Source organism: Mus caroli, unplaced genomic scaffold, assembly GCF_978045245.1.
Source record: "Mus caroli unplaced genomic scaffold, Mus_caroli_1 scaffold_18, whole genome shotgun sequence".
Classification (NCBI taxonomy): Eukaryota; Metazoa; Chordata; class Mammalia; order Rodentia; family Muridae; genus Mus; species Mus caroli.
This window is the reverse complement of record NW_028227273.1, coordinates 49322483-49343424: the sequence shown is the minus strand read 5'-3', so window position 1 is coordinate 49343424 and position 20942 is coordinate 49322483. Positions and strand designations below refer to the sequence as shown.

At 44.5% G+C, this 20942-nt stretch overlaps 1 protein-coding gene across 2 annotated transcripts in view; it reads right to left on the bottom strand.

Moving 5' to 3' along the window:
* Nucleotides 1-1708: 1708 nt before the first annotated feature.
* The window catches only part of Spats1 (spermatogenesis associated serine rich 1), a 30117-nt gene continuing 10883 nt past the window's right edge, over nucleotides 1709-20942 (bottom strand). The window contains exons 3-8 of one of the 2 annotated variants that reach the window (XM_085832541.1): nucleotides 17501-17649; nucleotides 13316-13477; nucleotides 10748-10868; nucleotides 8817-8879; nucleotides 5449-5564; nucleotides 1709-1911 (exon numbers count right to left, since the gene is read on the bottom strand). In XM_085832541.1, the coding sequence (XP_085688667.1) occupies nucleotides 1709-1911; nucleotides 5449-5564; nucleotides 8817-8879; nucleotides 10748-10868; nucleotides 13316-13477; nucleotides 17501-17649 (814 nt within the window). Of the gene's footprint in view, nucleotides 1912-3995; nucleotides 5224-5448; nucleotides 5565-8816; nucleotides 8880-10747; nucleotides 10869-13315; nucleotides 13478-17500; nucleotides 17650-20942 lie in introns of those variants that run through there. The other variant, XM_085832540.1, reaches the window with a different exon arrangement.

The following is a 20942-nucleotide window of genomic DNA, read 5'->3' as shown; positions in this document are numbered from 1 at the left end:
TGGTTCTCATCCTTCAACCCTTTAATACAGTTCCTCAGGTTATGGTGACCCCCCCCCCAATCATACAATTATTTCATTGCTACTTCATGACTATAATTTTGCTACTGTTAATGAAAGCATACTATAAATATCTGTGTTTTCCGATGGTCACAGGTGAGTCACCCCTGTGAAAGGGTCGTTCAATAACCCCAAAGGAGTTGCAACTCACAGGCTTAGAACTGCTGTGCTAGAGTAAAGAAAGACATGAGGTGCACTCTTTCCCCTGAACCTCCAGGGACCGGACCCTGGGAGCAACTTGTCCTCCTACCTCTGCTTCTGTCAGAAGAGAACCCACTTCTCTTATCAAAGATGTTTACTTTTTTTTTCTTTACTATGTATGGGTGTTTTGCCTGCGTGTATGTCTGTGCACATTTGTGTGGTGCCTGAGGAGGCCAGGTGACATGGACCCCTTGAACTGAAGTAACATGCAGTTAGGAGCTACTCTGCAGGTTCTGGGAAGCGAACCTGTATCCTCTAGCTCCACCAGTGATTATACTGACTATGCCGCCTCTCCAGCCCAGAACCCATTTCTATTTCCTACACCATGGTAGCTCTAGAAGTTAATACACTTTTCTTTTCTTTTTATGCATATGAGTGTCTTGCCTACATGTATGTTGGATGCCTTTGAACTGGAATTACAGATGGTTGGGAGCCACCAGATGGGAGCCAAGCCCACCCTCTACAGGAGTGGTACATACTCTTAAGTACTGAACCATCTCCCCCACCCGTCCTTGTTTGTTTGTTTTAAAGAATTTCTAAATTGGGGTCTGGAGAGATGACTCAGTGGTAATGAACACTGCCTGTCCTTCCAGAGGTTCTGAGTTCAATTCCCAGCACCCACATGGCAGCTCACAACCATCTATCTATTAAGGGATCTGATGCCCTCTTCTGGTGTGCAGACATCCATGCAAATAAAGCCCTAAAATATATAAAATATCTTTTTTAAAAATTCCAAGTTGATCTGACACAGACACCCTTTTTCACATAATAGCTATTGACATCCAAGAAGCACAGTCTCGGGGAATCTGGCTCCAGAAGGACAGCAGTGGTCTATCTAGCTTACAAAGGGAACTTTAAGCTGTGCCATTCTCCATTTTACCACCATAATCACCTTCTGGAACTGGATCTGGCTGAGCTGACATTTACTTACCTGAGGAAAATACTTAAATATCAACTTCTAGCTCACTGGTTTTGTTTTTGTACCTTTTCATTTTATTTATTCCTGGAGAGGGAGCGCTGAAAACCACAGTATACACATGGAGGTCAGAAGACAGCTTTCAGGAGTCAGTTCTCCCCTTCCACAGAGGGCTATAGAGATCAAACCCACATCACTGGGCTTGCTCACTCACTAAGTGCTTTTACCTGGTGTTGCCAGCCCACACCTATCTTTTAACACCAAGAGACTCCACAGAAAAACCTTAATCCCAAGATTAGGGATGAAAGTCAACAGCAACATCAGGACATGGGTGGGAAGAGTGTTAGTCATTCCTTATAATGTTCCCCAAATAAATGTACTCAATTAAAGACAAGCCCTCTAGCTCCACCCCCAACACCCCTCTCATTTACACACTAGCCAGCACTGAGAAAACTGATGACCTAGCATCTTTACTACAAAATGAATTGCATGCACCCTACCACAGTAATCAATACCATATTACAAAAACATTCTTTAAGGCTTTTTATTTATATGTAACGTTCGTGTATATGTACGCAACACATGAGAGGATGTCCGGTGAGGCAGGAAGAGGGTTTGAGACCCTCTGATGCTGGAACTACAGGGGGTTGTGAGCCTCCCTTGGGTGCTGAGAACTGAACTTGTTCCTTCTGGAAGAGCAGCGAGCACCTTTAACCGTGGAGCCATCTCCCCAGTCCCTGCAAAACAGTCTTAGTCACCTAATGTGGCTGGAGTTCAACTACCAGCTCTTCTTTGTGGTGGGTCCAATTGTGGTTTTGAATCTTTTTTCCTCAGGAATTCCTCTTTGTGGGTCTCCTTTCTCGAGAGTCTCCTGCGCCCTGAGGTGGGACACTGTTCCCAAAGAGGACCTGCTTTTCCTCAGGCCCCAGGGATCAAGAGTCATAGAAGTTCATTGCTCTGTTTGGGACCAGTATCCCCCAGACCCTGAATGCACAGGTCTCATGTTCATGTCTCAGAGAGGTTTTCTTTTGTCACATGCATATATTTATGCCCCAGACTTTTATGCCAACTACATCATAGGCCTTTTCATCAGCATCTGTAAAACCTGTAGTTTCATGTGAATTTCTTTTTCCAGGAAATAGTACAGGTTGATCTGTATGGATGTATAGGAAGTTTACTGAACATAGGTAAAGAGGGGTTGAAATCTGCCTGACAAACAGCTCATTTGTACATCCCTCAGCTGATTCCATTAGAGGGAGGTTTGTTTTGTTTTCTAATTATATGATAATGCCATGTGGGCTTCAAGGAGCCCTATAGCCAGCACCACCATCTCTCTGGAACCACTTGTATTTCCTTCACGCACAGCTACATCATCCTGAAGGCTCACTTAGTCCCTGCATCTCCTTATGTTCTCTCCCTTATGGTCACTGTAAGTTTCTGAGTCTGGCTCAAATGCAGAATTCTGAGTTTATTTGAAATCCCATTGAAGAACAACTCATTTTAGTGTAGCTTGCTTTGACTATCCATAGCAGAATTAACTATCATTCATATTTGTAGCCAAATAACCATGCCACACTACTGCCTTTACTATTGGGATAGAACTATCTGTTGCCCCCTGAACACAGTTTGTTAGAGATAGGCACTTTTACTCAGAAAATAAGGCATTGGGCTATTTGGCTGATAGTTTAAGAGATGCATAGGCTGGGTTCCTTTGTACATGCGCAGAAATGATTGCCTTTCACATACAGATTCTTACAGAGTTCAAGTCAAGGAACCTCAGTGTTGAGGTTCTCAAGGCAGTGGTGGCCTCCTGGATGCTTACTGTGGGATCATCCTGCATTGGAAGGACACCAGCCATCTCTCTCTGAGTTCCCTGTCCCATTCCAAATCCACTGGGAACTTGGCCCATAGGGTCACTAAAAAGTACACCACCCCTGTCTGGCACATTCCCCAGTCAAAATGGAAGTGTTTATATGTTCAGATACACTTTTTTTTTTTTTTTTTTTTGAGACAGGGTTTCTCTGTGTAGCCCTGGCTGTCCTGGAACTCACTTTGTAGATCAGGCTGGGCTTGAACTCAGAAATCATCCTGTCTCTGCCTCCTAAGTGCTGGGATTAAAGGCGTGCACTACCACGCCCGGCCAGATACACTGTCTTGATTGTCAGACCAAGCAAGAAAAGCCTCACAGACCTGCTGCGTGACCTTGAGAGTAAAACTGGATAGTACTTTGCCTTGTCAGTCAGTGCCACCACTGAGCTAAGTTTTGGGAGCCATTGCTCAAGATCAAAAGGAAACAGTCCAACCAAAGTAACTCTCTTAAAGTAAAACTGTGGGATGCTACAGAATGCTTATACATCTCATAGGGAGTTGTTAAGTTTCCTATTGCTATAGTTTGGATATGGCTTGGTCCCTCTGGTGATTGGCCTTTACTGTTACCTTGACTAGATTTGACCCTCTGTGTATCTGAGGGTGTTTTCCTCAGAGACATGTAATGGAGGAGGAAAGACCCACCCTGAATATGCACAGACTCTTCCCATGGGTCACAAATGAAATAAAAATGAGAAATGCAGCTGAGCACCAGTGGGACCAAAGGCTTCATATTGCTACTGTTGTACCTTCCCTGACTGTGATAGACCGTGTACCCTAAAACGGAAAGCCAAAATAGCCCTGAAATTGCTTCTCATCTGATACAGCAATGAGAAGTGAAAATAATACTGTCCCCAATACAGTAGTGACATTGAAAACTGATAGGACTGACTGGCTGATGGCACACGCCTCTAATCCCAGCACTTGAAAGGCAGAGCCAGGCAGATCTCTTGAGTTCAAGGCCAGCCTGGTCTACAGAGTGAATTCTAGGACGGATAGGACTACATGGAGAAACCCTGTAGGAAGAGTGGGAGAAAATGAAAATTGATAGGCTTTTGATTAGGAAGAGCCTGATGAGAGGTGATCTGGTGTTTACTGTCCCTATGAGAGGTAATGCTGGTTTCAAGGAGTCTTTCGGGAGTGAATTAGATCTTTTGGGGTAGAAAGTGGGTTACTGGGAGCAGGCCTTGTGGCTCTATAGCCTGGTACTTCTCCCTGTTCATATTTGGACTGTAGATACAATGTGAGCAGCCAACCTCCTCCTACTACCACAATGCCTTCCATGCCTGCTGCCATGTCTTCTCCACCGCGGTCGACTGCATCCCTCTGGTAATGGGAAGCAAATTAAACCTTTCCTTCTTTAAGTTGCTTTTGTTAGAGTATTTTTCACAGCAACACACACACACACACACACATACACCACACAAACATAATCCCTGTATCAAAAGGAAAAAAACCTCAGAGATCCAACTTTGCCCCTTCCCCTATATGAGTGCACAGCAGGAAGGCAGTGTCTCTCACCAGATACCAAATCTGCCAGCATCTTGGGCTTGGAATTTCCAGGCTCTAGAACTATAAGAAGGAAATTCTTTTTGTTTATAAGCTACCTGGTCTCTAATATTCCGTAGTAGCAGTCTGAGGAAACAGAAACACTGCCATAATGCCTGCCTGCTACCATTAACCTGCAGTGTCTGAGTAAAACCAAACATGAGCTGTATATTAGTGTCAGTGCTAAATACCAAGCTTGCGTTGGAAGTTTACCCGTGGTGGTTAGAAAATATCCCCCACTTCAAGAGACACATGTTTAAGGTAGTAGGTCTGAAGGTGTAAAGGAGTCTGATGTGTGTCACTGGCTGGCAAGTGGGTCAGCAAATAGAGGGAGAGGAACAAAAGCACGGGCATACATGCTACCATGGGAGAGGCTAGATGAGGGCGCCCAGGTGTCTGCTTTATGATCAGTGCAACTTTTCTACACATCTTGAAAGTTTTCACAGTTGAGTGTTAAACAAGGCCAAACATAGTGATTCCTCATTCGAGTCAAACAAATGGTTTAGGACAGATACAGTGTCAAAAACAAAGAATAAAAACACCCAGCAATGGCAGAGGCTGGCTGGGAGGGCAGTCAGCGAATGCTTGGGGGCTCAATGTCTCTGCTCATTGTTGTCTTGAAAAGTTGGAAGCACCTGTGGATAGAGGTACAGCATTAAAGCCCAACAGCTCTCAAGCGGCACATTCAACCCTCAGAGCACGGTGAGGACCTCTGCCCAGAGGACCTTCTGGAGGCAGAAGGCACACCCACTCCAGGAGACGCCCTGCCACCTCTGAGCTCCACATGAAGCCTCCCAAAGGACTGCTCTTCTGAACTCCTCCAGTTTCTGTAGGTGGTTTTTGAGATTTTGTGAACCTACCAGTGGAGAAGAAGCCATGTAGGAAGGGCATCGGCACCTGCCAGTTGTCAAGCTCCTCGACTTCTTTTATCTCGTTCTTCAAATTGTTGGCTTTTTCCTTCTCCCAGAAAGGCAGACTGCAGGAAGAACACAATCCCACTGATTTTGAACGTTTGCCGTGTTAAATTTACAAACACCATCTATGGGAAAGGCACTGCATGACCACGTGACCATAAAGTGAAACGAGGCCTCCACATTAAGGAGCTGGGGAGATTGTTCAGTGAGTAAAATGATTATGGTTAACCTCAAGGACCTGAGTTCAAAGCCCAGCACCCACACAACAAGGCAGGGTGTGGTCAGCACCTAAAAATAGCACCTAAGGTTTTCCTCTGACCTTGACACACATACATTCCAACACACTGAGTAAACAGAGACAAAAATGTGGTGGCGCACTCCTATAATCCCATTTCTTGGGAGGCAGAGGTAGGCGGATTTCTGAGTTCAAGGCCAGCCTGATCTACAAAGAGAGTTCCAGGACAGCCAGGGCTACACAGAGAAACCCTGTCTCGGAAAAAAAAAAAAAAGTAGATTTAGAAAGACAGACCTAAACACAGAGTGATTCCAAAGCAATAGAATGACCTATGATATATTAGCTAAATGCAAATGGAATAGAACAAGAGTTGTAATCTTTTTAAGTTTTATAACTATATGTATGGGTGTTTTATATGCATCTGCACCATTTCCCATGTAGTGCCCAGAGGCCTAAAGATGGTAGAACCACCAGAACTAGAATTGCTGACGATCATGAGCAGCCCTGTGGGTGCTGAGACTTGAACCCAGGTCCTCTGGAAGAACTCCCAGTGCTCTTAACCACTGAGCCTTCTCTTGAGCCCCAGAGAGTTGTAATCTTAAGATTTATAGATATGGATGAGAGTAATGCAATTGTATAAAGCCTACCCATCCAATAACATGGGAAATAAAAGGCCACCTGCAAATTTGGCTTCATGATTGAGGAAGTGGGCAGTCCAAGTGACAGAGCACAGTGTTCTCAACAAGTCTGAAGAGCCAGAGATATGTCATTAGGAAACCTTAGATGCACAGAAACAGCGGGGCAAAGTTGGGGGCGGGGAGCTACACAGAAAATGAACTTCTGAAATTTGTATACCAGTTCCCTTGAGTGTTGCTGAACGTTAAGACGTTTATTATAGGGTGGGGTGCCACAGGACAATAATGTAGTCTATCATGAGCTGCGCTGGATAGTTTTATGTCATTTTGACACAAGCTAACACCATCTGAGCAGGGAACCTCAAGAAAATGCCTCCATGCTGGGCAGTGGTGCCTTTAATCCCAGCACTTGGGAGGCAGAGGCAGCCTGAGTTTGAGGCCAGCCTGGTCTACAGAGTGAGTTTCAGAACAGCCAGGGCTACACAGAAAAAACCCTATCCCGAAAAACCAAAGAAAAAAGAGAGAGAGAGAAAAGAAAATGCCTCCATAAGATGGAGGTTGTGGGCAGGTCTGTAAGACATTTTCTTAGTTGGTAGCTGATGTGAGAGAGCCTAGCCCATTCTGGGTAGCACCATCCTTGAACTGGTGGGCCTAGGTTCTATAAGAAAGCAGGCTGAGCAAGCTGTGAGAAGCAAGCCAGTAAGCAACACCACTCTATGGCACCGGTCTGCATCTGGTCCTGACTTGATGAACTGTGTGTGATATGGAAGTGTACACCAAATAAGCCGCAAGGTATTGCATTGTTCCCGGCTCTCGCAGAAAACTGAAAAATCCTTCTAAATCCCACCAAAGAAGTGGAAAACGTCATTGATTACTACAAGCATTTGGTAAAGACTCCAAAGGGGGTAGTTAGGTACTCTATAAAACTATCCTTAGAGAAGTCCTAACAACAGTCAAAATATACTCAAGCAGCACACCTTTAACAACTAAAGATCAAGCTGGGCAGTGGTAACACACACTTTCAATCCTAGCAATCAGGAGGCAGAGGTAAGTAAATTACTGAGTTCAAGGCCAGCCTGGTCTACAAATCAAGTTCCAAAACAGCCAGGGCTACACAGAGAAACTCATATATGTGTATGTATGTGTATATATGTATGTATGTGTATATATACATACATACACATACATATATAATACAGTATAGCATAACACAATAGAAAAACCATCCTGCTTGGTATTTTATGATTTATACATACTATTTTCATATATTTATAAGAGGCAGTTTACAAAAACTAAAATGGGTAGGATGGTAAAATTAGGCAGTGGCTAATATTTTGAATATTCTAGAATAATGTTTATTTAAAAAGAAAGTGCAGACACGAGAAGCTTAATTATGTGTTGTAAGGAATAATGAGGCATAATGAAGGCATTAGAGGTGCCAAGTTTAAAATAAAAGGCTTTTATTCCCACCCTGCTCTGAATCCTGGTGTGTGAGACTCGGGAGCATACATGCCTACCTCACCATATTACATGAGACTATTTGTGTTCAAAAAGTGAGAGAGAGAGAAGAGGTAAATAAGTACATAAATTCATGGGCAAAGCAGAAGTTTGGAATTAGGGGGCTGGGAATATAGCTCAGTCGTAGTTAGGCGCATTGGCTGCTCTCCCAGAAGACCCTGGTTTAATGCCTTGCCAGCACCTACACTATGGCTTGAAACCATTTGTAGCTTCAGTTTCAGGGAATCTAAAAGTATCTGGATATCTGGGCACTGGCACGCACATGGTACAAACAAAACACCTCTACACATAATTTTTAATTTAAAAAAAATAAAATCCTATAATCATGGAATTAGGGCCAGTGAGATGGCTCTGTGGATAATAGGGCTTGCTGCCAAGTATGACAGCGTGAGTTCAAGCCTTGAGACCCACATAGTGAAAAGAGAACCAACTCCCTAAGGCGAGGCACATGTGCCTCTATACATGCACACCCTTTTTTCTTAATTTTAGTATAAAAACAAAGGACTAGTATTTCCCTCAAGTACAGGGATGTTCTATTGGCCTTCTGTTTGGTTTTGAAACACTAACCAAGTTCCCCCAGTTGGAATCATTAAATGTGTTTCTTTTCAAGAACACTCTAATATTCTGGAAACAGGGTATCATTGATTTTGCTCCATGTAAACTCCTTTCTCATGCATACCCAAGCACACCATGGCATCTGGCAGTTGGCCAGTGTCATATGTAGAACTTGTCCCCCTCCCGTGGCCAGATGCCACAGACCCTTTGACCTCCATGGGTCTCTCCAACTGTCCACCATATATATTCTGCACTGACCCTGTTGCGGGACACAAAAGGTCCCCATGGTTTCACTGACTGCAGGCCCCCCCATGGGAGAAAAGTGTTTCATTTCCACAGAGGGATCATAAACAACCTGGTGAAAAACTCACTTGGGAATTTTCGGAAGTGGCTCAAGCGGGATAAATGTGTCGAATTTTTTCTCGTAAGGTCCCCTGGGGGGAAAACAAAACAGTAAAAACAATCATAAAATTGCTATGGCTTCTAAAAGCACGGAGAGCAACACATGATCACGTCCAGAACGTGTCCTATTTTCTGGTATCAGTTCTCAAACGTGAGCTTCAAGACTACAGAGAACAATGTTTCATCAAAATCATCGACTCCCGGGGCTGGTGAGATGGCTCAGTGGGTAAGAGCACCCGACTGCTCTTCCAAAGGTCCAGAGTTCAAATCCCAGCAACCACATGGTGGCTCACAACCATCTACAACGAGATCTGGTGCCCTCTTCTGGAGTGTCTGAAGACAGCTACAGTGAGTGTACTTACATATAATAAATAAATAAATCTTAAAAAAAAAAAAAAAATCATCGACTCCCACCAGACGGGTTTTCTAGATATTTTCAATATAATACAACCACTGTTTGTTCTTTCAGTTGAATGACTCTTCTCTCTAATCATATTGTTCTAAGTTTGCCCCTACCTTTAAAGTCAACCCACAAACTAATCACTAGCAATCAGACTTGGTGCGAAAGCTCCGAAGTCCACGAGTGTGTGGTAACAGACATCAAGCAAAATGAGTAACTACTATTTGTGGCTTTACCAGGTTTTAAAAGGATAATGTAATGGGTTTTGTGACATTCCCATACGTGTATATTAATGGAGTTAACTCATATGCATCCCCCACTGCCCTCCTCACTATTGCAGTTCTTCCCCAAAGAGTCTCCCTCCCAGTGACATTATGTGTGTCTGTATATTTGTGTGTATGTGTGTGTGAATATGTGTGTGTGTGTATATATGTGTGTGTGATGTGTGTATATGAGTGTGTGATGTGTATATGTGTGTGTATGTGTATATATGTATGTATGTGATGTGTGTGTGTGATGCATGTGTGTGTGTGTATATGAGTGTGTGATGTGTGTATATGAGTGTGTGATGTGTATATGTGTGTGTATGTGTATATATGTATGTATGTGATGTGTGTGTGTGATGCATGTGTGTGTGTGTATATGAGTGTGTGATGTGTATATGTGTGTATATATATGTGTGTGTGTGTGTGTGTGGTGTGTGTGTGTGTTTAAAGTATGGTGCCTTTTTTGTGGTACTGGGAGTTAATACTAAAGCCTTGTACATCAAAGCAAGTTCACCACCAATGAATTATATCCTCAGCCTTCCTTGTATCTTATAGGCACAAAGTAAGTAAATATGAACTCTTTAAGGGATTTTTGCATCCTATCTCACTGCTACCCACCCCTTTAAAAATAGTTCCTAGCCGGGCGTGGTGGCGCACGCCTTTAATCCCAGCACTTGGGAGGTAGAGGCAGGCGGATTTCTGAGTTTGAGGCCAGCCTGGTCTACAAAGTGAGTTCCAGGACAGCCAGGGCTACACAGAGAAACCCTGTCTTGAAAAATCAAAAAAAAAAAAAAAAAAAAAAAAAGAGTTCCTATACAGAGACTATGGAAAAGGTTCAGTGGTATGAGATGCTGTGAAGCCAACAGGATCTGGATTTCAAATTCCCAGCACCCACATAAAAGCCAGGCACAACAACCGGGTATGCTTGTGACCCCAGCGATAGGGGCAGAGGCAGGCAGATCCTAGATACTCACAGGCCAACTGACCTGGTCAAAATGTCAAGCTCTGGGTTCAGAGAAATCCAGTCTAAAAACGTAAGTGCAGAAAGCAATAGAGAAAAACAATCTGTATCCTCCTGTAGCCTCCACATACATGTGTGTGAGTATACACTCCTGCATAAATAGGTGCTTCTAACACACACAGACACACCAAGATACGTAACAAAATAACTAAGTACTGTTAATTTACACTCAGCAGAAGCGGTTAATAAAACTGAGGAATGAGCGTGACTCACAGTGAGAAGTTCACCGGAGGCAAAGTTGCTCCCGCTTTGAAGAACTCTTTACTCTGTTCTGGGAACATGTACGGATTATCCCCTGGTGTCAATTTGGGGATTCCATTTCTGGGATCAATATCTGTGGGAAATGTCAGAAAACATCACACATCAGGCTGAAGCCAATGCCCTGTCTGCTGTGAGCAGCAGCCTGACAGTGAACAATCCGGTCCCTTCATGTTTATCGCAAGATAAATTCGTTATCCCGCCTTAGGAAGTTAAAGTTCACGGGACTTTTTTGCCCCCATGCTGTGTTCTCAGGTATGATTTCTTTTTTTTTTTTTTTTTTTTTTTTTTTTTTTTTTTTTTTGGTTTTTCGAGACAGGGTTTCTCTGTGTAGCCCTGGCTGTCCTGGCACTCACTTTGTAGACCAGGCTGGCCTCGAACTCAGAAATCCGCCTGCCTCTGCCTCCCGAGTGCTGGGACTAAAGGCGTGCGCCACCACGCCCGGCATTCAGGTATGATTTCTTAAAAACATGGAGGGCTGCAGAAGAGCAGCTGTGGAGAGCCATCCCCTGGATGAGGCATGGCTGTTGCACACTTATGCTCACAGTGGCTGTGCAAGATTTGCCAATTACATTTTTCAGCATAGGTTGGGGGTAGCTTCTGAGGCCCTGGGGATCTGTTGGCAGTTGATACCTTCGAGGAGAGGGACAGTCACTTTTATTTAAGAGTATGGCCACTGGTAGGGTCCCCACACCACCTCACACCAATACACATATGGACAGCCCCAGTAGAAGGTTAAAAATTCACTAATTTTTTTTTTAAAAAGAAAGATTATGGTTGGGAAGGAGATAGGGGTGAAGGTTCCAAGAGGATCAGCGGTGAGGAGCAACATGCAGGTACAATCAAGGTACACTGGGCACATGTATAAAATTTTCAAATAATAGAAATTTAAGTTAAAAGAAATAAAAATGTGACCAAGTGGTGATGGTATATGCCTTTAATCTCAGCATTCTGAAGGCAGAGGCAGGCAGATCTCTGTTCAAGGCCAGCCTGGCCTAAAGAGTGAGTTCCAGGACAGCCAGGGCTACACAAAGAAAACTCACAACTCTGCATAATTCTAGCCCCAGGGGATCTGATACCTGCTCCTGGCCTCCACTAGGCACACATGTAGTACACATGTAGGCATACCTGTAGGTAAAACACTTAGACACATAAAAAATTTTTTTAAAAAATGAAGAGGAAGAATGCAGGGTGGGAAGAATGGTAAGGCACAAGCATGAAGACCTGAGGTCAGATCTGCAGTTCTCATGCAAAAGCCAGGTGCAGTGTATCCTCTGTAACCCCAAAACTCATCAGGCTGAGATGGGCAGATCCTTAGAGCTTGCTGGCCAGCCTCTACAGCCACAGGAGTTCAGTGAAAGACTCTGAGTCAAGAAGGAAGGGAGAAACTGGGTGGTGGTGGCGCACACCTTTAATCCCAGCACTCGGGAGGCAGAGGCAGGCAGATTTCTGAGTTCGAGGACAGCCTGGTCTACAGAGTGAGTTCCAGGACAGCCAAGACTACACAGAGAAACCCTGTCTCGAAAAACCTAAAAAAAAAAAAAAAAAAAAAAGGAAGGGAGAGTGCCAGGGCATCATGCATGCTAGCCAAGCACACTACCAACTGAGTGCCATTTTACTCTATGATTGATATTTTTAAAACTAAAAACAGAGGCGTGATTATCATAAGATACTGGATTCGCTAGTTAAATTCATCAAGTCTGTGTGTGTATAGCATTCTGGCTTCAACTCCAAATAACACAAGGAGTAAAACATTGGAGTGACAAAAACAGCAAGTCGTGTACACTCTGGGTCTTAAGTTGTTGGTGTGTGTGTGTGTGTGTGTGTATGTGTGTGTGTGCGTTATTTATCCAGACAAATCAAAGCCTGGGTTTGAAAATCTTTGTCCTTCACGTGAGTTTTTACAAGAGAAGTTGCTCCTTTTTGCACAGCTTCTACAAAGACCTTATTCATCACTGAGGCGTTGGCTGCCTCCTCCTCCATGGGTATTTCTATGAGAAGCACCCTCTGAAGATCTTTTGAGAAGCCAGTTCAGAGTGAGACGGAGAACTCACCAAGTTACGAACTAAGGTGCTGCATGGATTTAGATACGGCGTATGTATAGATATTTTCATTGTAGTAAATTCAAAAATAACACTTTATACTTCATGCTAAGGCTTACTTTAGATGTATGTGACAGGTGGCCTCCAACTGAAACATGCATTATTTCCTTCGGACTTCAGTGAGGCTGCTATTAATAACAATCTGAAGGGACTCATCTGGCGACTTAAATGCCACATTAGCATTTCATGAGAGTCGGAGATGGAGAAAAACAAAAGTGTGGACCAGCATGCATTCTGAGCCCTTTATCAAAACCTGTCACCTGGAACGAGGCTCGCTGCCTTCCTGTCTTCCTGGCTGCACTGTGAGAAAACAGGATGGCCCTGCAGAGCTGTTCCCAGCCAGAGAAAGCAGGCTCCACAGCTGGGACTCGCTTTCTTTCTTTCTTTTTTTTTTTCACCTTTGATGGAGGAAACACACTACCGTATCTCTTCTTCCCGAGGCTGCTGTCCACTGTCCTCTCTGCCACAGACCTCCTGTTGCCCCGGAAGACCCCATTGAAGAAGCACTGCTTTCCAATGTGGTAGGTGTGGATGTTGCTGCTGAACCTTGGATAAAATGTCCACTCAGGACGTTGCCCATCTTCTGCAAGACATCAGAAGCCCTTCCGTTAGCACTGCTCCAGGCCCTCAGGACAATTAGATGACAAGCTGTTAAACCCACCCTCCTCAGGCTCTACTCGGCTTACAGCCCTCTCACATATACACATTTTTTCTTTAGATTTATTTTATGTATATGAGTACAGTGTCCCTCTCTTCAGACACAGCAGAAGAGAGCATCAGATCCCATTACAGATGGTTGTGAGCCACCATGTGGGTGCTGGGGATTAAACTCAAGACCTCTGGAAGAGCAGTCAGCTCTCTTAACCGCTGAGTCATCTCTCCAACCCACATAAACTTTTTAAAAAATGTGTATGAGCCTTTGTCTGCAAGTACACATGGCCGCCACACAAGCATGCAGTACCCACAGAGGCCGGAAGAGGGCCTTGGGTCTTCCTGGACATGGAGTTACAGGTGGTTATGAACCACCATGTCAGTGCCAGGAACGAAACCCAGGTCCTCAGGGAAAACAGCCAGTGCTCCTGACCACGTATGCAGTTTCGCTATGTAGTCCAGGCTAGACTGCACTCTTTTGTGAGGTGTGTGCATGTCTGTGTATATATACATGTATGTTCAGGTAGGTACATATGTGTGGGTGTAGGTTTATGTAGCAAAACTCAGCATCAATGTCTTCTTCAATTGCTTTTTCACCTATTTTAAAACAATTATTTTTTGCTTCCGTATGTTTGGGTGCTTTGCCTGCTTGTATGTCTGTGTACCATGTGTCTGCCTGGTGCCCATGGAAGTCAGAGAAGGGCACTGACTCCCCTGGAACTGGAGTTAAGCTGTTAGCCACCATGTGGGTACTGGGAATCGAACCTGTGTCCTCTGGAAGAGCAGTCAGTGCTCTTAACAGCCATACCACCTCTGCATCCCTGTCCATCTTACTTTTTGAGACAGGATCTCACACTGGACCAAGAGCTCACTCATTTGACTTGATTGCTGGGATCTTCTTACCCCTGACGTCACTGGGATTATGGGCACATACTCTCGTGCCTACCGTTTCTTACATGGTGCTAGAGTCTATACTCAGATGCTCATGCTTGTGAGGTAAGCTTTACCTACTGAGCCATCTTCCCAGCCCCCAGCCTCCATCTCTTGATCTTCAGCCTCCTAACTATCGAAACTGCAGGTATGCACCACCACACCCAGCTAAACTGGAGACTTTCTCCGTGCATAAGAGCCCTTGGTTCTGCATCAGAGGCAGCATCAAACTCGGGGAAACTAGGCATGGGAGGAAGAGGAGGAAAGTTATTCAAGAAGCTGCTCAATTGTTTGTGTTTTCCCTTCCCTTTCAGAACTCACCAAAGTCACATGCTCACACGTGCTACAGAGGCTGGGAAGGGTCCTAACATCCTCCCTGTGATCAGCCTTCCCTCCAGTGGCTGTGGGGAGAGGGGGGATGCTCACTATAGATCAGTTCTGGCAGCCTATCTGGGGGCAGCATGGTCCTGGCCCTATGTGTGTGGTGCACCACAGTGATCTGTGGACACACAGCCACCAAAGAAGGGAAAACACTGTGCTGCCTCAGGCTAGACGCTGGCCCTTTCGGTGCCTAGTTCATTTGAAACTGTCCTTATGAAACTAATTAAAGTGACTAAACAACAAAAGAATCCAGTCATTCTAGAGCTGCAGGAGAAGCCCCTGGGTAGCCAGCGAAGAGCAGAGGTCAGATGGGAGGCCTGGGGGCTTGGGGTGTGTTCTGTTGGGAGGCCCGGGGGCTTGGGGTGCTCCCTGCACTCTGCTTCCTGACTGTGAGTGCTTGTGTGGAGGACTGAGTCTCTCCGTAACTTCATTTTCATCTGTAACTCCAGTTCTGGGCAACCTGATGCAAACAAACACTCATACATGAAATAAAAACCATCAGTCCTTTAGGACGAGAAAAACAGCGAATGCGAGCAGCCACACAGGCCTGAAGCACTGTTACAGGGGAAGGTCTGGGACCCATGTGACTAGAGGGGACATGCTCTGCATACCGCAACTCTGCTGTTCTAGCGTGTCACTGGATGACTTGAGAAATGCGTCACTGGGTTGCTTCACTCTTCTCTGAATGCTACTGTATGCTGACACAGACCTACACAGAGAGGTCAATGCGGTAGCACTGGGCTCAACTGAGGGGATCTCAATTCACCTAGGACACATCTCTGAGCATACCAGTGAGGGCTTCTAGATTAGGTTTACTGAGGTAGAAAGGCTGGTATGTAGACAGAATCCTGGGTTGAATAAAGAGAAGCAAGCTGAACATCAGCCATCCTATCTATCAATCGATCCATCCATCTATCTATATATCTACCTGCCTATCTACTTAACTATCTGTAGCTTTCTTTCTGTTTCCTCTATGTATGTCTGTCAATCTGTCTCTGTGACTCCAACGTATCTATCTGTCTGTCTCTCCGTCTGTCCCTCTATCTGCCTCTGTGTGTGTCTCTGTTTCTCCCTATCTCTCTCTGCCTATCTCTGTCTCTGTCTCTCTGTGTGTTTCTCTGTCCTTCTGGCTGTGTGTGTGTCTGTCTGTCTGTCTATCTCTCTCTGTCTCTTTGTCTCTCTCTCCCTCTCCATTTCCTGAATGTGGACACACAGTGTGAGTCGTCTCCATGTCTTCCCGTCTGCTGTGTGGTCTTTTGAGTCAAAACAAACCCTTACTTTTTAAGTTGTTTCTTCACAGGTGTGAAAAGTAAGTAGTAATTAGTCCTATGCACACTGTATGAGGGAGCAAGATAGCCAAGCACAGTGTCCTACGGTTAGCTTTATGTTCTGTGTACACGTGTGTGCATGCTCTTGTGTTGCAACGTCATGGTGGGGGCCTGAGCACAGCTTCCAGGAGTCAGTTCTCTCTTTCCACCATGGGTGATCTGGGGATCAAGACTCCGGGTGGTCAGACTTAGCCACGAGGACCTTAGCCCACTGAGCTGCCTTGCCCAGCCCCTTAACTTCTTGTGCTAAGTAGAAAGAGTATACTTTATAATGATGGAATTGTGTAGTGTACTAAATATCTGAACCAATAGTGTAGTTATTTATCATTATCAGATATGATGTGTGTGCTATGCTTTTATATAACTGGCCAACAGTAGCACCATAGACATAAGTCATGTATGCGTTACGACATTAGGAAAGCTATGACATCACTAGGCAATAGGAAGTTGTTTTAGTCAGGGTTTCTATTCCTGCACAAACATCATGACCAAGAAGCAAGTTGGGGAGGAAAGGGTTTATTGGGCTTACACTTCCATACTGCTGTTCATCACCAAGGAAGTCAGGACTGGAACTCAGACAGGTCAGGGAGCAGGAGCTGATACAGAGGCCATGGAGGGATGTTCTTTACTGGCTTGCCTCCCCTGGCTTGCTCAGCCTGCTCTCTTATAGAACCCAAGACTACCAGCCCAGGGATGGTCCCACCCACAAGGGGCCTTTCCCCCTTGATCACTAATTGAGAAAATGCCTTACAGTTGGATCTCATGGAGGCATTTCCTCAACTGAAGCTCCTTTCTCTGTGATAACTCCAGCTGTGTCAAGTTGACACAGAAAACCAGCCAGTACAGAAGTTTCCAGTTGCATCATCATATTTTGGTGGAACCACTGCTATATATGCAGGTCACTGGTGGCCAAAGTTGCATTATGCAGCATATGACTGCTTGTGTGTGTGTGTGTGTGTGTGTGTGTGTGTGTGTGTGTGTGTGTATACACACACAGGTCATATATACATTTCAAAATTCAGTTCTTCACAGCTATAGAGCAGAATATTGTTGGGGAATACTGAATAAGAGGGTTTGCATTCTATACACTTTTATATTTCTTTAGAACCTTTTATGGCTCTCACATGAAGGCACTTCAGGTTTGAAAACCATATGACCACACCTCCCACCTAGCTGTCATGAGAACCGGAGAAGAAACACGCTAAATGCCTAGCACTGGGCAGAGGAGGTCTTCTGTGACTCGTCCCACATCAGGGCAGATTTCTTGAAAGGTCTCAGGAGTAGAGACCTGTGAAAGAAGGCCCGGGGCCACTCACCTGTCTGTGAATTGAGCAGGCTGAATTCCTCGGGATATTTTTCCTTTTGGATTTCAGGCAGTGAAACTTTTGAGGAACGATTAGACTGTGCAGAGGAAGAGGAGGAAGACGAAGAGGAGGAGGTCTTCTGACCCAGCTCCGCAGCCGTGCTGGAAGGCAAGTGGAAGGGTTAGAGTCATCACTGTGCTCAAACCAAAGTCTGTGCCAGCCAGACTCTGATCTTATACTTGTACATGTGTCCTCATCAACAGGACTGGCCTAGCTTCTCTATAAAGTCCCTGAGTGTGGTTTACTGACTTACAGCTTGGAGGTTCCTATTCAAAAGATGTACACTTTAAAACAGTCAGGTAAAGGTATTTACTGCACAGCCAGAGAACCGGAGTTTGATCCCTGGTAACATGTGTGGCAGAAGGAGAGAACAAACTCCTGTTATTATCCTGTAGCCTCCAGGCATACACTGTGTCACACGATGGATGGCTGGGTGGGTGGGTGGGTAATGGGATCTGATGCCCTCTTCTGGCATGCAGGTGTATCTGCAGATAGAGCACTCATACATATAATTTAAAAAAGAAAGAAATCTTTTTAAAAACAAACTGAAAAGATAGCTAATCAATTAGGAGCACTTGCGATTCTTACAGAGAACCCTGGTTCAATTCCCTGCACCTACATGGTAGCTCACAACCACCTATAACTCCGGCTCTAAGGAATCTGATGCCCTCTTCTGGCATCCACGGGCACCAGACATGCATGTGGTACTTAAATACATCCATATTTAAACAAATTGAATAAGAAAAACAAACAAGGCACTAGCTCCTCAGGAAGTAAATAACAGAATTGCTACACGATCCAGCAGTTCTCTCCTACCCTTAGGTGTGTGTCCCAAAGCACAGTAAACAGCAGCTCAGGCAGACACTTGTGTATGAATGGACAATACAGAAACGTAATAGCTCTGCGGATCCACCAACAGGAGGTGATCAAGTGACGTTCAGCGTATATTTACACAAAGGAGTATAACTTGGCCTAAAAAGGGGGCGCAGTTTGCAACATGCTATAATTCAGGTGAGCCTTGAAAGAATTCTTTTTTTTTTTTTTTTTTTTGGTTTTTTTTTTTTTTCGAGACAGGGTTTCTCTGTATAGCTCTGGCTGTCCTGGAACTCACTTTGTAGACCAGGCTGGCCTCGAACTCAGAAATCCGCCTGCCTCTGCCTCCCGAGTGCTGGGATTAAAGGCGTGCGCCACCACGCCCGGCTGAAAGAATTCTTTGAAATAAAAATTAACCAACCATAAAAGGACAAATCAATATGACTCCATCACTATGAGAGCAGAGAGTAGATGAGAGGTTTCCCAGAGCTGGAGAGGGAAAATACTGCTCTGCTCAACGGATACGGAGTTTGCATCTGGCATGATGAATTGGTTTGAAAACAGGCAGCCCCGGTGGTCTTAAGGCCACCATGAATGTACTTAATGCCATTTTACTGTGCACTTACAAAGGGATAACATGCCTTTGTCATATTATATGTGTTCTAAAGATTTATTTCATGTGTGTGAGTGTGTCTGAGTGTGTGTATATGTGTATCTGAGTGTGTGAGTGTGTGTGTGTGAGTGTGTGTGTGTGTGTGTTTGCCTGCATTGTAAGGGTACCATGCAGTGCCCATGGAGGCCAGAAGAGGGCATAAAATCCCCTGGAACTGGAGCTGTGGTGGCTCCTGGTGAGCTGTGGGCTTCCATTTGAGTGCTGGGAACAAAACCCGGGTCCTCTAGAAGGGCAGCTCGCGCTTTATTTTTTAGCCACTGAGCCATCTCTCCAGCTTTATTGTGCTGGAATTCTTGCCTCTCAGCTGGTGTGAGACTTGAACCAGTGTCCATGCAGGTGAGGGGCCAGTTTCCCTCCCAGGCTGGCTTACTTCTCTTACTTTCTCCCATCTTCCTGTGTTGCCTGAGCCTGAAGAAGGGGAGGGAGGTGAAACTGGAAGGCCCCTGGTCTTCATAAGAGGATGTGAATGCCTCTTTATAATTCTGATCTTTTTTCTTTTTTTTTTTTTTTTTTTTTTAAAGATTTATTTATTTATTATATGTAAGTACAGTGTAGCTGTCTTCAGACACTCCAGAAGAGGGCGCCAGATCTCGTTACGGATGGTTCTGAGCCACCATGTGGTTGCTGGGATTTGAACTCTGGACCTTCGGAAGAGCAGTCCGGTGCTCTTACCCACTGAGCCATCTCACCAGCCCCTGATCTTTTTTCTTACATCATTTTAATAATGCAGGACTGAGTAAGACCCAGCCCCTTGGCATTCTGACAAGTGTCCTACCCTGAGCTACTTAAGAAGTATTTAAAATTAGGTCTTGCTGGGCGTGGTGGTGCACGCCTTTAATCCCAGCACTTGGGAGGCAGAGGCAGGAGGATTTCTGAGTTCGAGGTCAGCCTGGTCTACAGAGTGAGTGCCAGGACAGCCAGGGCTACACAGAGAAACCCTGTCTCGAAAAACCAAAAAAAAAAAAAAAAAAAAAAAAAAAAAAAAAAAAAAAAAAAAAAAAACCATAAAATAAAAATGTATGTTTATGCATAAGAAAGGGCTTTTATCGGGCTGGATGTATTACAGACATCAGCGCCAGGTGGAGGCTCCTGGGTATGATGTTGTGGGCTTGATCCCCCCTCATAGCAAAAAGAAAGAAAAACAAAACTTAACATCAAAATATTAACATTTATTCTCTGCAGTATGAAATTGTGACTTTTGTTTGCTGTAAAAGTGGTTTTATACTTTTTAAATTTTCTATAATAAACTTTCATTATATCAAAAAAATTAGAAAAAGTTTTTACTGCTATCAGAAATACAAATGGAGAAAAGTACCTAAAATATAAACACAGTTTTCTAAGTAATTTATAAATTCAATGTCAGTGTCAGGACGGCAAGATCAGGTAAAGGCGCTTGCTGCCAAGCCTGAGGACCTGAGTTCAATTCCTGGGATTGAGGAAGGAGAAAAATGACTCCCCAAAGTTATCTTCTGACCTTCGCATGCTGCTCTGCCAGGCACACTCCTGAAACAAGTAATAAATAAACCAATGTTGCAAAGTCATGGAGGTTTTTAATTAAGTCAATTTCCGGGTCAACAGACAAAACAATGCCAGATCTTTCTTCCCCTTCTCTCCCTCGATGCCCAGGTACCGTCTGTGAGCCCGTACCCAGAAAGATAATCATACCCGTGACTGTATTTCTTACAATAGTCTCTCTTTACTTTCCTTTCTTTTTCTTTTGTGTGTGTGTGTTTCTCTCAAGTTCTCCTTTGACCTCCATGTATTCATAACAATATGCATGAGCACATAGGGGGTGGGAGGGGTAATAAATAAATAAATAAATATTTAAAAGCAAAACACCAGAGTCTAAGAGAAGTGATGCAATTTGCTGAATTCACTCAGTTTGTTAGTGAAAGACTTGGGATTTGA